Source organism: Carlito syrichta, unplaced genomic scaffold, assembly GCF_000164805.1.
Source record: "Carlito syrichta isolate Samal-C Ts95f unplaced genomic scaffold, Tarsius_syrichta-2.0.1 Scaffold22802, whole genome shotgun sequence".
Classification (NCBI taxonomy): Eukaryota; Metazoa; Chordata; class Mammalia; order Primates; family Tarsiidae; genus Carlito; species Carlito syrichta.
Genome location: NW_006966898.1, coordinates 38,841 through 55,088, shown reverse-complemented (window position 1 = coordinate 55,088; position 16,248 = coordinate 38,841). Strand labels below are relative to the sequence as shown.

Genomic DNA, 16,248 nt, shown 5'->3' with positions numbered 1-16,248 from the left:
AGTGTAATCTTGGCTCATTGTAATCTCAAATTCTCGGGCTCAAATGATCATCCTGCCTCAGCCTCCCAGGTAGCTGAGATTACAGGTGCATACCACCCCACCCATTTAATTAATTTATTTTTTGTAGAGATGGGGTCTTGTTTTGTTGCCCCAACTAAGATATTATATTACTAATCTTTCTTTTCTTTTTATTTTTTTGAGACAGGGCTATGTTGCCTAGGATGGTCTTGAACTCCTGGACTCAAGCAATCCTCCCACCTCACCCTCCCAAAGTGCTGGGATTATAGGTGTGAGCCACTGTGCCCAGCCTTGCTTTTCTCTTTAATGGCCTCCTTATCACATCATCGCCTTGTCCTTTTTTATAACTATATATGTTTTGCAAGAATTGTTCCTATTCAAGATTACTTTTCTGACTCATTTTACATTCATTTGGAATTGTCCTCTGGGTATTTCCCTCAAAGCTAGAGATATTCTGCCAGTGCTTTCATTTCTGAAAATACCTCTCTAGCTCTAAAAGGGGAGCAGTCTTTTAAATGCTATTTCTAATATCACTTGGTTTTCATAACTGCAAATGAACAGTCTTGGTTTTCTTCGTTTTTAACTCTGTAAATAATCTGTTCCTTCACATGTGCTTTAGATTGAGAAGTGTTTTTCACTTTTAAATCTGTCCTTAATCCTCAAGAATTTCCCCAGATACTCGTTGGCTGGGTTCCTGTTTGTGCATGTGTAGGAAGGAGATTGTGGGGGAGGCTGATGGAATGGGCCTCGTTGTGTCAGTGGGGGACATGTATCCGGAGGCTGTCTAAGGCCCTCTTGCAGGTGCAGGTGTGCCTGGATCGGGACCCTTGGAAGGGCTAATGGAGATGCCCAAGAATAGTCATACCGGCATGGAGTCCCGTCATTGACTGAGGGAGAGCCGGGACCATCAGGGAAGAAGCCCTGGGGTCTGTGATCAGGAACTACGGGATGAGTGGCTTGGGGCCTGTAGGCTGCAGGACATGGGCATCCGTGTTTCTGAAGCCTGAGTTCTGTCTTCTGGGGGCAGGGTCCCTGAACAGAGGTTGACTCTAGGAGCCGACTGATGAGTGGGAGGGAGTGAGGCGTTAGGCGCCAGGTAGCAACTTGAAGGGCTTGTGAAGTCGGATCGTATACCGTTGTGTCTTTCGGCTGTTCTATAAAGTGTTGAAGCAATCCACAATTACTGGGTATCAGGGTGTTTCCGGCCTTTCTTTCTTATTAGTCATTTGTGGTAAAAATTCCTGCATTTAAATCTTTGAGCAGTATGGATGGGATGATTTTTTTAATGATGTAGTTCTAGAAATAAATTTTTGGGTAGGAGGTGCATGAGCACTAAGTATTGCATGTGTGACACTGGCGTACTTCCTTCTGTCGTCTGTACCTCTGCCCATCTGGTGTTTTTGTTTGTTTTTTTTTTCCTTCAGATTTCCGCCTCTTTCCCAGAACAGCCAAAAATGACCAAGTCCCTGGTGAGTTCTCATTTGTTCATCTATTTATTTGGTGCTTTCTTTTACTCTTTAATGGATTTGAGGAGGCATCATATAGTAAAATGACAAGTATAGATAAATAAAAACTAAGATCAGAGAAAACGAAGAAGAGACTGTCAACTCCAAGTCAAGTCTGGAGTATAGAAATGTGTGAATCACATGGTGTCACGCAGTTATGAACTTTAAACGGTAAGATTGTTTCTGATCTTCCTGACAGACATAGCAATAATGGAAACTGGATTCGTGGTTTATATTAACAGGTAATGTATTTCATCTGTGGTAAAGATTTCCTGGCTCTTGATGTTTGAGAAATTTTTTGATAGATCTTCAGATGGATAGTGACAGAACAGTCTTCATCAGCAACCTTGTTTAAAGTACACCAACAGGCTTTCCGTTGTCTTATAGAGCAGTACTTCTCACGCTTTACTTGCATCTGAATTCAGATTCTGATTTAGTAGGTATGGGATGGGATACAAGGGTTTGCATTCCTCACAAATTCCCACAGACTATCAATGCTGTTTGTCCAAGGACCACCTCTGAAGCTTGAGGTTTTGTCAGGAACGGGTGTTGAGTTATGTTAAGTGCTTTTTCTGGCATCAACTGACATGATCATGTGGTTTTACTTCTGTGGTTTGTCGATATGGTAGATTACTTTGGTTTTTTTGTTGTTGTTTTAAATATTAGCCAGCCTTTCGTTCTCGGACTAAACTCCACTTGTCCATGGTATAGACTTCTTTTTATTTATTTGTGTTTTCTAATATTTTGTTAAGGGTTTTCGTATCATACTTATGAAAGATTTATCATGCTTTTCTTTCTTTCTCTCTTCCTATTCTTATAAGGCCACCTGGCTTAAAAAGCCCTCTCTCCAAATGCAGTTACATTGGGGATTAGGGCTTCAACATAGGAATTTTGGGAGGACACAATTCATTCCATAGCAGAAATACTCCCTTATTAGCCTTATACTATTTGCAAGATAGATAATGGTATCTCCTGTGCTATTCCTTATATTGATAATTTGTGTTTTCTCTTTTTTTTGTATGTCAGTCTCATTAGATGTTTGTAAATTTTATTGCTATAAATTTCCTCCTCATCACACCTTTAGCTGCATCCCACAGATTTGGACATTTTCCATTTTTACTCAATTTAGTGTAGTTCTTAAATTTCTTCAAGACTTTCTCTTTGACTCATGGATTATTTTGAATTGTGTTGCTTAGTTTCCAAGTGTTTGAAGATTCTTTTTGTCATCTTTCTGTTTCTGATTTCTAGTTTGAATTCATTGTGTTCAAAGAACATAACTGTGTGGTTTCAATTCTTTTAAATTTGTGGAGATTTGTCTAGTTCTTAGAATAACAATTATTGAGAGAGGGGTGTCGAAGCCTTCAACTGCAACTGTAGATAGCCTCATTTTCCTTTTAGTGCTGTCAATCCTTGCTTCATGTTTTTGCAGCTTTATCGTTAGGATTGCCGTGTCTTCCTGACAGATCAACTGTTTAACCACTAGGTGTTACAGACTAAATGCCCCCACTGAAATTAATATGTTGAAACCCCTAGCCCACAATGTATTAGGAAGTGAGACCTTTGGGAGGCAATTAGTTTTAGATGAGTTCGTGAAGGTAGAGTACACATATGGTATTGGTGACTTTGTGAGAAGAGGAGGAGATCAGACCTGTTCTCCCTCCCCCGTGAGAAGATACACGAAGTCAGCCATCTTTAAACCAGGAAGGGACCTTCCCCAAACACAGCCTGCGGGCACCTTGATCTTGGACTCCCTGTCATCTAAAACTGTGAAAAATGAATGTCTGTTGTTTAAGCTACTCAGTGTATAATATTTTGTTATAGCAGTTAGAGCGAATGCAGACATTATGTAATGTCTCTGGTAATCTGTTTTTCCTCTGAAATTGACTTTATCTTATATTAATGTAGCCATTCCTGTTTTGTTTTGATTGATGTGTGCATGTTGCATATTGTATTCGTTGCATAAGACTGGCTTAACAGACTACCACAAATGGTGTGGCTCAAAACAACAGAAATTTCTTTTACAGTTCCGGAGGCTAGAAACGGCAGAAATTTTTTTAAGTACTAGAGGCCGTAAATCCAAATTGAAGGTGTCAACAGGGCCATGCTGTCTGTGGAAGTTTCTGGCCGTTGCTGGCGATTATTGGTGTTTTAGCTTGCAGTTGTATAACTGCAGTCTGCCAACATAGTCACATGGCCGTCTGCCCTTTGTGTGCTATGTTTTCACATGACATTCTCCTCTGTATGCTTCTGTTTATCTTTTATAAGGACACTATTCGTACTTGGTTAAGGGCCCACCTACTTCAGTATGACTGCATCTTAACTTATATCTTTATGCATTTTATGTATATTATAACATTGTTGTTCCATAATTTTCAAAATTAAAAAATATAATTATCTTCCTAACATTTTTTTTTCACTCTGTGTGTGTGAGTTCTATCTATATCACAAAAGGCTGGTTATTTGTGTTGTTCAGATTCTCTGTATAATTTTTAATTTTTCGAACATTGCTGCTTGTTTTATGTAGGGAATCTCATCTCTATTGTAGCTGGCTTGTCAATTTTCTTGCTCAAGTTTTCCTATTCATTCTAAATTTTTGTTATATTTAGCAAATAATGAATGTAATTGGGTTAAACTCTCCCATTGCTTTTGTGGGTTGTCACTTTCTCCATATAATTTTATCAGCTTTTGTTTTATATATTTTAAGCTATGTTATGCAAAGTACAGATTATGTCTTTCTGGTAGTTTTTTTGTTTGTTTTGTGGTTTTTTTCCCATTATGTAGCACTACATCTTTTGCTTAAAAGCTTTGTAGTTTATCATTGCAATCCAGTTTCTGTTTACTATTTTAATGAAACTATCTGGCTAAATACAGTACTATAGTATATTACTTAAGTTTTATATTTCAGTGTAACAGAAACCCAAAAATTACAGGCTTAAATGCATAAGGGTTTATTCTTTTAAACAAAAAAGTCTGAAGGTATTCAGTCAAGAGCTGGTATTTTTAAAGACTCATACATTGTTTTTTCTATTCTGTATGTCATTCTCATTTTGTGATTTCCAACCTCACATCACTTGCTGATCCAAGAGATCTACTGGGGTTCCATTTACTGAGTCCACATTTCAGGCCAGTAGCATGAAGAAGTTGGGGAAGAAAAGGGCACTCACACCTTCTCTCTTTGAAGTGCCTTCTTAAAAATGTCACCTTTATCTCAGTGGCCAAAGTATAATTTCTTGGCCACATTTAAGGCAGCCTGGGCAAAGGGAATCTTATTCAGAATTACAGTGTGTCCAGCTAAGAATTCATGTTCAGTTATTAGGGGAGAAAGGAAGAATGAATATTAGAAGACAACTAGCTTCATTGTTACACCTTCTAAACACAAAATCCAAGATTCATTTGTCGTGTGTGTGTGTGTGTGTGTGTGTGTGTGTGTGTGTGTGTGTGTGAGAGAGATCCATCTTGGCATTCAACTCTATCAGCTAGTCCTCACTTAGATTCTAAGAGTACTTTCCTCTGGTCCATATATGGTTTCTGTTACTGCCTCCTTCTCTTTGACCCATCTTCAATGTTGGTATTTTTTCAGATTCTCTCCTTTACATTCTCCTTTATCAGGTGTCCTCCTGAACAATCTTATTTACTCAAATGATCTTAATTCTTGGTTAGCTACTGGTGATTCCCAAATCTTTATTTTCACCGCAAGTCTCCACCCAAATTTCTATGGTATGCCTACATGTTTTAATCTCAACATCTGCAAAATTTAGGTGATTTTCTCTGGTTCCCTCTCTCCAATTTCTTCCCACTCGTCTATTCTTTATTTCAGGATATGGCACCATAATATATTCATATAAGATGAATAATTGAGAATTTCCCTCTAGTCCCCTCTTTTTCTCATTCTATCAGTTCTAATTACTTTCTGCAACAATTTCTTCTTGTATATTACATTTAAATGATACTTTTTCTGCCCCCACTTAAGTGTTTTATGCTTTCACTCTTGCGCATTCAAATTCATTCTCCATGCTACTTCTTGATAATCTTAAGCATCTTAAAAGCCTGATTATCTTTTCCTCCATATAAAATACTCCAATGACTGTTCATTATCTGTTGGAGGCAAAATGGATAATTGCATAATCTTATTCCAGCATACCTCTACAGAAATCTTCTCATAAACACCTTTCTGTTGCTGCATACAGACCTCTATTCAGTTCCCTGAGTTTATCATGTATTTTCCTGCTTCCTTACCTTTGCTTTTGACGCTTCCTTCTAAAAATCTGTACCCTGCTCTTCTTGCAGCAAACATGTCATCTCCCAAGACTGAGCTTACGCTTCATCCAATCTATGGAACTTAGTCTTACATTCCATGTAAAATTTTATTCTATCTGGGGTCATGTTGTACTCGTCACATCTATTATATATACCCCTTATAATATCTTAGTTAATTGTTGGAAGTTCTGTGATATCTTGAAGCATATTTTATTCAACTTTATGTTGTAAGCATTTTGCTTGGTACATATATGGCAGTTAATTCCTAAGATAGAGAACTTAAACAGAACCTATTGTAGTTTCACTGGATAATGACTTCAATCAATATTGACAATTCATTTTCTTCAGCACTTGAAAAATATTGTGCTACGGTTTTTGATGTCCATAGTTTATGATGAGAAATTCATTTTCATTCAAATTTCTGTTTCCCTACAGGTAATGTATCATTTCTTTCTAATCATTTTCAGATTCTATTTTTGAATTTGCTTTCCATAAATCTTGTGATGTGTCTGGGCATGTATTTATTTGATATTTTCCTGTTTGATATTTGATCAGCTACTTGAATCTGTACATGTATGCCTTTTACCAAATTTGGGGAGTTTTCAGCCATTATTTCTTCAAAGATGTTTTTTCTCTCAACCTACTCTTCCTTCCTTGTAGGACTCTGATGAAATGATTGTTAGATCTTCTGTTATTGTCCCACAGGTCCCTTAGGCTTTGTTCAGTTTTTCCCTTTTTTTATCCTTCAGATTGGATAATTTCTAGTTACCTATCTTGCAGGTAACTGATTTTTCCTCTGGGTCTCCACTCTACTGTTGAGACCATCCAGTGAGGTTATTGTATTTTTTAATTCTAAAACTTTTATTTGGTTCTTCTTTATATCTTCTATCTCTTTGCTGAAAATTTCTGTGTTTCCATTTCATTTGATTCAAGGCTATTTACAGCTACTTGTTGGAGTTTTTATGTTAGCTACTTTAAATCCTGCTGATAGTCTTTCTCACTTTTATATGGGATTTTCTTGGTTCTTTTTTTTTTAGTTGGGGTCTTAATCTGTTGCTCAAACTGGAGTGCAGTGGCACAGTCATGGCTTGCCACAGCCTCAACTTCCTGGGCTCAGGCAATCCTTCCTCCTTAGCCTCCCAAATAGCTGGGCTATAGGCACGCACCACTAGGCCTGGCTATTTTTTTATTTGTATTTTTTGTAGAGATGAGGTCTTACTATGTTGCCCAGGCTAAGATTTTCTTGGTTCTTATATGATGAATAATTTTGTATTTATTCAGGACACTTTGAAGATTATATTATGAACTTTAAATCTTCTGTTTTAGCAGGTAGTCAACCCATTTAGGCTCAGAGCGCATGTCATGCTGTTTTTATGGACTGTAATTCAAATTCAATTTAGTTTTCTAAGTCTTGCAGTTTTATTTTGGTCTGCCCCATTTTTTGGGCTACCCGGAATCCAATTTGAATTGCACCCTGAGCTCTGGTGCCACCTAAATGCTTATCAAGGAAGGAAGAAAGAAAGGACCAAAGGGAGGGCTGGAGGGAGGAAGGGAGACAGGGAGGCAGGGAGAAAAAGAGAGAAAGAACCCTGGGCAGTATCCCACACCCTAGTTCTCTTTGAAAACTTTTTCTATGTTGACTCTGACTGGTTTAACCCATGGGCTACACATAGTTGTGTCCAAAGCATCATATGCAGATTTAAAGGACCCTTTTTTATAACTCTCACCATAATCCGTCCTCCACTCTCTATTGGAAGGAAGAAGGGAGGCACGCCTTTGCTGTCATTCGCCTAATTTTTGTTTTGTTTTGTTATTGTGCTTTCCTTTGTCTTTTTACTCATGATTTTCTTTTCAGATTTTTCCCAGTCTTGCTTTTCTGCCAGGATCATTCACTTAATTTTGGGTGGGATTACTCAGCACAGTCTCTACAATGCCTGCTGGGGAGACAAGAGGGGTGCCGTCTCTCTTTGAGTTCATGCAGTTGGCATGGTTGAGAGAGTTTCAGTTCACTATCTTTGCAATCACATTGATTGGTGAGGAAAGCAGAGGATGCAGCTTCTTTTGTAGTTTTCACCTAGAGTATAGTGTTGTGCAGTACTATAAAGTATTACCCAAAGAGAGATTTAGCTTTTTCCCTCAACTCCTGGGAGGCAACCTTTAAATCTGAAATATCCTGCAGATCTTGCTTGAGCCTTGCAGGATAATATATATTAATAGTGTGATTTATGGTGGGGACTTTGTGTCACACTAGATAGTCTTGCTAGCATGTGGCTTATAATGGATGGGGACCTCTGGAGGAGATGAAGACTAAGATCAGTCATAGTGAAAGTCAAGCATGTCTACATGATCAAGTCTCAGTAAAGGCTCAGGTGCAATTCTCTGATTGGCAGTACACCGTACACATGGTCACCTATGGTTCCTGGGAAGTAAAAGTGCTGTTTACATGAATCCACTGGAAAAGGACCACTGGAAGCTTGCACCTAGAACTGTCCTCGACCCTGTACTAAGCAACTCTTTCCTTGGCTGATTTTTTTTTTTAATGTAGTGATATAATTAACCAGCCATTAAAAATTTACTTCTGCAGATACTAGTGTCAATTGAGTTTATATATTAGGTACTTGTATACTTCTTATGATTAACATAAAATCAGAGTAATTTTAATTAATGGTTTCTACTATTAATCTGAGTTCTAAACCTAAAACAGCCTTCAGTTTGTAGAACCCCCCTGGATTAGGGTTAAACCTGATATTGTGGGTGACACAGAAAGACAACAGGAAATTTATGGCATGAGACTTGCCAGTCAACCAAATTCCCTCTACACTGGTTGAAAGTAAAATTTTAAAAGCAATTCAACAGACTAACTGATCCTTTGGCTTAACAAAGGTGTTAGTCGACTATATTTTATGCACTGTATCTTCTCTAATAAGAACAGATACTTATCTGCACTTAGACTTCGCACTCTTTCACAATTACTTCTCTGTGTCTTCTTCATTCCCTGAGGAGCATTACAAAGCAATATTCTGTGGGGAAAAAAAATCTTCAATAACACAAAACATCTGAGAGCTGTGTTCCTTGGCTGATTTTAATATGTATCCTTTCATTGTACAGCCATTGTATAACACCATAACCATGAGTATAGTGGCTTTTCTGAGTTCTGTGAGTTCTAGTAAATTACTGAATGTGACCATAATCTTGGGGACACCTGCACTTGGCTGTGGTGTCAGAGTGTAGGTGGTCTTGGGAACTCCTGAATATCGTAGGTGTTCATAGTCAAAATGGTTCCATCCTGCATTGCTGTCCTATTTCTAATTATTTGGCTAGTAAGTGTATGCATTTGGGGGGGGATTGTCTGTGCCCATTGGTCTTTTCAAGTTGCAAGCACTCTAGTGTCCATTTTGCAATATATAGGAGCTCCCTCCTTTCAGCTAATCCTAGGGAACTCACTGCTGTGTTGCTTTTTAAATCCTAAGAACTGGCTTTCTTTTCTCCACCACTGAGAGTCATCTGGTAGATGCTTTAGGTATTTTTCTAGGCTTTTAGATAATTAGCAGGAGGAATATAGTAGAATGCATTCACTCCTTTTTTTTTTAAGAATCAGAGGTCTCAATCTTTTCTTTTAACTTGAATATTTAATCCATTTACATTTAAAGTAATTACTGACATTTGAATTTATATCTACCATCTTACTGTCAGTTTTATATTTGAACTACCTGTTTGATTTTATTTTTACTTTTCTCTTGGCCTTCTTTTAGGTTAGTAAAAAATTATTTACTTTTAAATTTTTCTCTTATTACACAATTTTACTAATTATTTGTTACCCTTGATATTAAAACATTCATCTTTAACGTATCATTTTATCTCAATGTACTAAGATTGTGAAATACTTTTATTTCCCTCTTTTGCATTATATTTTCCTGCATTTAAATTCATGTGTATTTCAAACTTCACAAGATATTGCCATTATTGTTTTGCATGATCAGTATTTGCAGTTTTGTAAAGTGAGATTTGAGGAGCTTGTTGAATCTTTGGGGTAATGTCATTCATAGCCATTACCTCTTCAAATAATGTTTCTGCCTCACACTCTTCCGCTTTATCTTCTAAGACTCCAATGTGTTATGCGTTTTACTGTGTCATACATCTCCTAATGCTCTTTTTTTTTTTTTAATAATCTCTGTGGTTCAATTTGGAGATTTTCTATTTACTTGTCTTCCATTTCAATAATTCTGCATTTTGCTGTTGAACTTTAAATTTTGGTTTTTAGATATTGAATTTAGAATGTTTTATTCCCCTTTAATTTTTTATTATAAATATGAGTTCTCCAATAAAACACTTTGTCTTTTCATCTATTTTATTATATTTTACTTTATTTTATTATATTTTAAAGATATGGGGTACAAGACAGGATTAGGTACATAAGTGTCCTATGTACTTCATCTGGTTTATGACCAGGTACCCTTGGTGATGTTATGTAACCACTGGGATGTCCTGTTACTGCCAATTCCTTTGTTGTAGTGTTATGATAAATGTTCAAGGTTCGCTAATGAGAGAGAACGTATGGTATTCAGTTCTTTGTTTCAATGACAGATCATTGAGTAGAATAGACTCTAAATCCATCCAAGTTGCTGCAAAGTCCATAAATTTGTCCTTTATAGCTGCATAATATTCCATTGTGTATATTTGCCACTATTTTTGATGGGCAGAATGTTTGGTTCCATGTTTTTGCTATTGTGAACAGTGCTACAATAGACATGCATGTGCAGGAATCTTTTGTAGAATGATTTGAGTTCCTATGGGTATATTCCCAGAAGGGGAATTGCAGGGTCATATGGAAGGTCAATTTTTAAATCTTTTAGAAATTGCCACATTGTTTTCCACAGAGGTTGTAGTAATTTACACTCCCACCAGCAATGTAGAAGCATTCCCCTTTCTCCACATCCTCTCCAGTATCTTTTGTTTATTGATTGATTGATTTTTTTTTTTTTTTTTTTTTTTTTGAGTTCGAGTCTCACACTGTCGCCCAGACTGGCGTGCAGTGGCACACTCCCAGCCACCGCAGCCTCGATCTGCTGGGCACAGGCGATCCTTCCACCTCAGCCTTCTAAAGTAGCTGGAACTACAGGCTCGCACTACCACGCCCAGCTAATTTTATTTGATTTATTGTAGAGACACGGTCTTGCCAAGTTGGCCAGGCAGGTCTTGAACCCACAGGCTCAAGCAATCCACTCGCCTTGGCCTCCCAAAGTGCTGGGATTACAGGCTGAGCCACTGAGCCCAGCCTGTTTATTGATTTATTAATGATGGCCATTTTCAATGGTATCTCAGTGTGGTTTTGATTTACATTTCTTTGATGATTAGTGAGACTGAGCATTTATTCATGTATCTGTTGGCAGTTTGTATGTCTTCTTTTGAGAAGTTTCTATTCATGCCTTTTGCGTACTTTTTTATAGAGCTGTTTTTTTTTCCTTTTGGCACATTTGAGTTCCTTATAGATCCTGGATGTTAAGTCTTTCTGAGACAAACAGCAAATATGTATAACCATTCTATGGGCTGTCTCCTTGCTCCCTTGTTGGTTTCTTTTGCTTTGCAAAAGCTTTTCCGTTTGATAAGGTCCCACTTGTCTATTTTATCTCTTACATCATGAACTTTTGGGGTTCTAATCAAGTATTGGTTGCTTATTCCAATGTCTATAAGGTTGTCTCCTGCATTTTCTAAGAATCTTATGGTTTGAGGTTTTACGTTTAGGTCTTTGATCACTTTAGAGTTGATTTTTGTGTATGGTGATAGGGTAGGGTTCCTGTTTCATTCTTCTGCTTGTGGTCAGCCAGTTTTCTTGGCGCCATTTAAAGAATAGGTTCTCTTCTCCCCTCATGGTTGTTGTTAGTGACTTTGTCAAAGAAGAGTTGGTTAACAAATTGAGATTTTGATTCTGGAATCTCTCTCCTGTTCCATTGGTCTATATGCCTGTTCTTGTACTAATACTAGACTGTTTCATTATTGTAGCCTTATGATAAAGTTTAAAGTCTGGAAGTCTGATACCTCCTGTTTTGTTTCTTTTGGTGAGGATTGTTTTGTCTATTCATGGACATTTTTATTTCCATATGATTTTTGTATTGTCATTTCCAGGTCTGAGACAAATGATATTGGTAATTTAATGGGTATTGCATTGAATTTGTAGATTGCCTTGGGTAGGATGGACATCTTAACAATGTTGATTCTTCCAATACATGAACATGGAATATTTTTTCATTTGTTTGTGTCTTCTTTGATTTCTTTGAGCAGTGTTTTGTAGTTTTGGTTGTAAAAGGCTTTCACTTCTCTGGTTAGGAAGATGCCAAGGTATTTTATTTTATTTGTGGCTATTGTGAATGGAATCGTGCTTTTTATTTGGTTCTCTGCCTGTTTGTTGTTGGTGTAAAAAAATGTGACTGTCAGCCAGGCTCGGTGGCTCAGCCTGTAATTCCAGTGCTTTGGGAGGCTGAGGTGAGTGGATTGCCTGAGCCTGTGGGTTTGAGACCCATCTAGGCAACTTGGTGAGACCTCATCTCTACAATAAATCAAAAATTAACCAGGTGTGGTAGCACACTCCTATAGTTCCAGCTACTTGGCTGAAGCGGAAGAATCGCCAGAGCCCAGCAAGTCGAGGCTGCAGTGGCCGGGAGCGGCCACTGCACTCCAGTCTGGGTGAGAGAGTGAGACTTCAACTCAAAAAAAAAAAATTTGACTGTCCTTTGCACATTAATTTTGTACCCTGAGACTTTGCCAAAGTCCTTTATCAGCATAAGGAGATTTTTTTTTAAAGATTCCCTTGGGTTTCCAAGCTATAGGATCATATCAACAGCAAAGAGGGAGAGCTTAACTTCCTCTTTTCCTATTTGGATATCCCTGATTTTCTTCACTTGTCTGATTGCTCTAGCCAAGACTGCCAGCACTATGTTGTACAGGAGGTGTGAGAGTGATCAGTCTTGTCTTGTTCCAGTTTTCAAGGGAATTGCTTCCAATTTATGTCCGTATAGCAATATGGTGGCTATGGGTTTATCATGATGGCTCTCACTATTTTAAGGTATGTTTCATGTATGCCTAGGTGTTCAAAGGTTGTTTTTTTTTAAATCAAGAAGGGCTGCTAGATTTTGTCAAAAGCTTTTTCTGCATCTAATGATAGAATCGTGTGGCTCTTGTTTTTACATCTGTTGATATAAAATTGCATTTATGTAAATATAAATTACATTTATGGGCTTGCAGATATTGAACCAGCCCTGCATCCCAGGAATAAAGTCTACTTGGTCGTGGTGGATGATTTTTGAAATGTGTTGTTGGATCCAATTTGCTAGATTCTTGTTGAGAATTTTTGCATCTATGTTCATCAGGGATATTTGCCTGTAGTTCTTTTTCTTTATTGGGTCTTTGCCTGGTTTGAGTATCAGTGTGATTAAAAGGTTTAGGGAGAGTTCCATCTTTCTTGATTGTCTAGAATACTTTCAATAGGATTGGTATCAGCTCCTCCTTGTATTTTTTGTAGAATTCCTCTAGAAAGCCATCTAGTCCAGAGCTTTTTTTTTGTAGGTAATTTTCTTATGACAGTGTTAATTTCCCAGGCTCTTATTGATCTATTTAGGATCTCAATGTCTTCCTCTTTCAGCCTTGGGAGGTTGTGTGTTGTCAGGAAGTCCTCCAGTTCATTTAGGTTTTTGAGTTTGTTTCCATACAGGTGTGCATAATATCTCTGATAATCTTGTATTTCTTTGGGGTCAGTTGTAACTCGGTCTTTTGCATTTCTAATTGTTTTTATTGGGGCTTTTTCTCTCTTTTTGAGGGGAGTCAATCTGGTTAAGGGACCATCAATCTTGTTTACCCTTTCAAAGAACCAACTTTTTGTTTCATTGGTTTTTTTCCGTGTTATTTTTGTCTTCTATATCCCATATTTGGGCTTTTACTTTGATGATCTGACTTTTGCAGTTTTGATGGTCTTGCCTTAGGGTTTTGGTGGTCTTGCCTTTCCAGCTCCCCTAGGTGAGTTATTAGACTTTTGACTCATGATCTTTCTATTTTCTTGATATGTTTTCATAGAAATATAAATTCATCTCCCAATACTGATTTCATTGCATCTCAGAGGTTTTGAGAAGATGTGTCTTTGTTTTCATTTGTTCCCCAGATCTTTTAATTTCTGTTTTGATTTCTGTTTTGACCAAGGAATTGTTCAGCATTATGTTGTTTAGTGTCCATGTCTTTGTGTGTTTTGAGGGATCTTGATGGTGGTGATATTTATTTTTATATTCCACTGTGGTCTTAGAAGATGCATGGTAATATTTCAGTCTTATGAGATTTGATTATACTTGATTTATGACCAAGGATGTGACCAATCTTGGAGTATGTTACATGCAGTGATGAGTATGATGTATATTCTGTGGTTATTGAGTGGAGTGTTTGTAGGTATCTATTAAATTCATTTGGTTAAGCGTTACATTGAGGTTCCAGATCTCCTTACTGATTTTTTGCCTTTGTTATCTAGCGTTGTTAATGGGTTATTTAAGTCACCAGTTATGATGGTGTTTGGCTCAGTATCCTTTTTTAGTTTACTTAGTAGCTGCCTTATAAATCCTGGTACTCTTGTGTTGGATGCATATATGTTTAGGATGGATACTTCTTGGTGATGAATTGAACTTTTTATCATTAAGTAGTGTCCTGTATCTTTTTAAATTTTTGATAGCTTGAAGGTTGTTTTGTCTGATTAAAATTTCGATTCCTGCCTTCTTTTCTTTTTGCCTGGAAGTTTGTTTTCCATCCTCTATGAGTCTTTGGGTGTCCTTTGTATTGAGATGGGTTTCCTGGAGGTAGCATATTGTTGGGTCATGCTTTTCTATCTAGTTTGCCATTCTATGTCTTTTCTATGCATTTAGTCCATTCACATTCAGGCTGATTATTGAAATGTGAGAGTTTATCCCTGTTATAAGACTCTCATAAATTTTTTTGTCTTTTGTTTTCTTTTAACTTTTTAGTTGATATGTAGAGTGTGTTTTCAATTTTGCAGTTGCATTGTATGCTCTATTAATTCTTTGTTTTCCTCTACTCTTGCAAAGTGCATGATTGTTCTCTTTTTTTCTTCTGTGCTTAATACCTTCTTAAGCATCTCCTATAGAACTGGTCTGGAAGGGGATCAGATGCCTGGGAAGGATTTTAATTCTCCATTGCTGATGAACCTTAGCTTAGCTGATTAGGAAGTTATTACTTGGAAGTGTTTATCTTTGAGAACTTTGAAGATTGGATTCCAGTTCCTTCTAGCCTGCAGTGTTTCTGTAGATAAGTCTGCTGCTATTCTAATTGGTCTTACCCAGTAGGTAGTCTGGCCTTTCTTTCTCACTGCCTTTAGTATTTTTTCTTTAATACCTACTTTGTGTAAGTGACTTACTCTGTGTCTAGGAGTTGGTCTTCTCATATGATGCCTTGCAGGGGTTCACTGAATCTCTTGTGTTTGTATGGTCATGTCTCTGATGAGATGAGGGAAGTTTTCTTGGATAACCTCATGGAATGTTTGTTCCAAGGTGTTCTCTGTTTCACTTTCTGCTTCAAGTATACTGATCAGGTATAAGTTTGACCTCTTAATGTAATCACACATCTCTTAGAGTCTTTGTTCTGTCTTTTTATGCTTCTTTTCTATGTTTTTTAGCCATTTGTGATGGTTTCATATTTTGGTCTTCAAGCTCTGAAATCCTGTGTTCTCCTTGGTTATTTCTGCTTTCATGCTTGTCAGTTTGTCATTTATTTCCTGGACAATGTTCTTTAGAGCCAGCATCTCTCTTATCATTTTGATTAGTTTTTCTTCTTGCCTCTCTTGATTTTTATTCATCCTCTCCAAGCATTTCTTGATCTCTGCATTTGTGGTCTGAGACCAGTTATTCTGGGCACTCTCTTTGTTGGAGTTTCAAAGTCTGTATTCTTGTGGACTATCTCTTTAGAACTCTGGGGGTTACCTGTGGTCTTCTATTGATTTTTCTTCATTTATGATGGATTTTTCTTTTCTTTTTAATTCTGCTGCTCAGTGCAAGAGGGGATAGCTTTCACTTGTTTTGTTAACCACCTATCCTTCCCTAAGTAGAGGCTCCACGTTTGTTCAATTTTGAAGCCAGCCGGAGGAAGGAGGTTATGCTATCTCTTTGCAATTTTGAGATTTGAATAGGGTGTAATGGGGGGAGCTAATATTCAGAAGTCATCTAGAGATCACAATATTTGCAGACTGGAGTGTGGACCTCTGGGATCCACTTCCCACCACCTCACAATATGACCATGCAATGGGAGTGTATTTATACCCCCTGAAACCAAAATGACATATGAGAAAGGAAAAGCACAGAGAAAGAAAGAAGAGAGAAGATGAAGAGAAAGAAGAAAAGGGACATCAAACAGACAAACAGATTAAAAAATAACCAAGCCGGGCTCGGTGGCTCAGCCTGTAATCCCACGCCTTTGGGAGGCTGAG

General features: G+C 37.5%; 1 protein-coding gene across 1 annotated transcript in view; it reads left to right on the top strand.

Annotated features, from left to right (window-relative positions):
* Positions 1–1,248: 1,248 nt before the first annotated feature.
* ZNF484 (zinc finger protein 484) overlaps positions 1,249–16,248 on the top strand; it is a 27,928-nt gene continuing 12,928 nt past the window's right edge. The window contains exon 1 of the mRNA XM_008064132.2: positions 1,249–1,487. Coding sequence (XP_008062323.1) covers positions 1,344–1,487 — 144 coding nt within the window. The 5' untranslated portion in view covers positions 1,249–1,343. The remainder of the gene's footprint in view (positions 1,488–16,248) is intronic.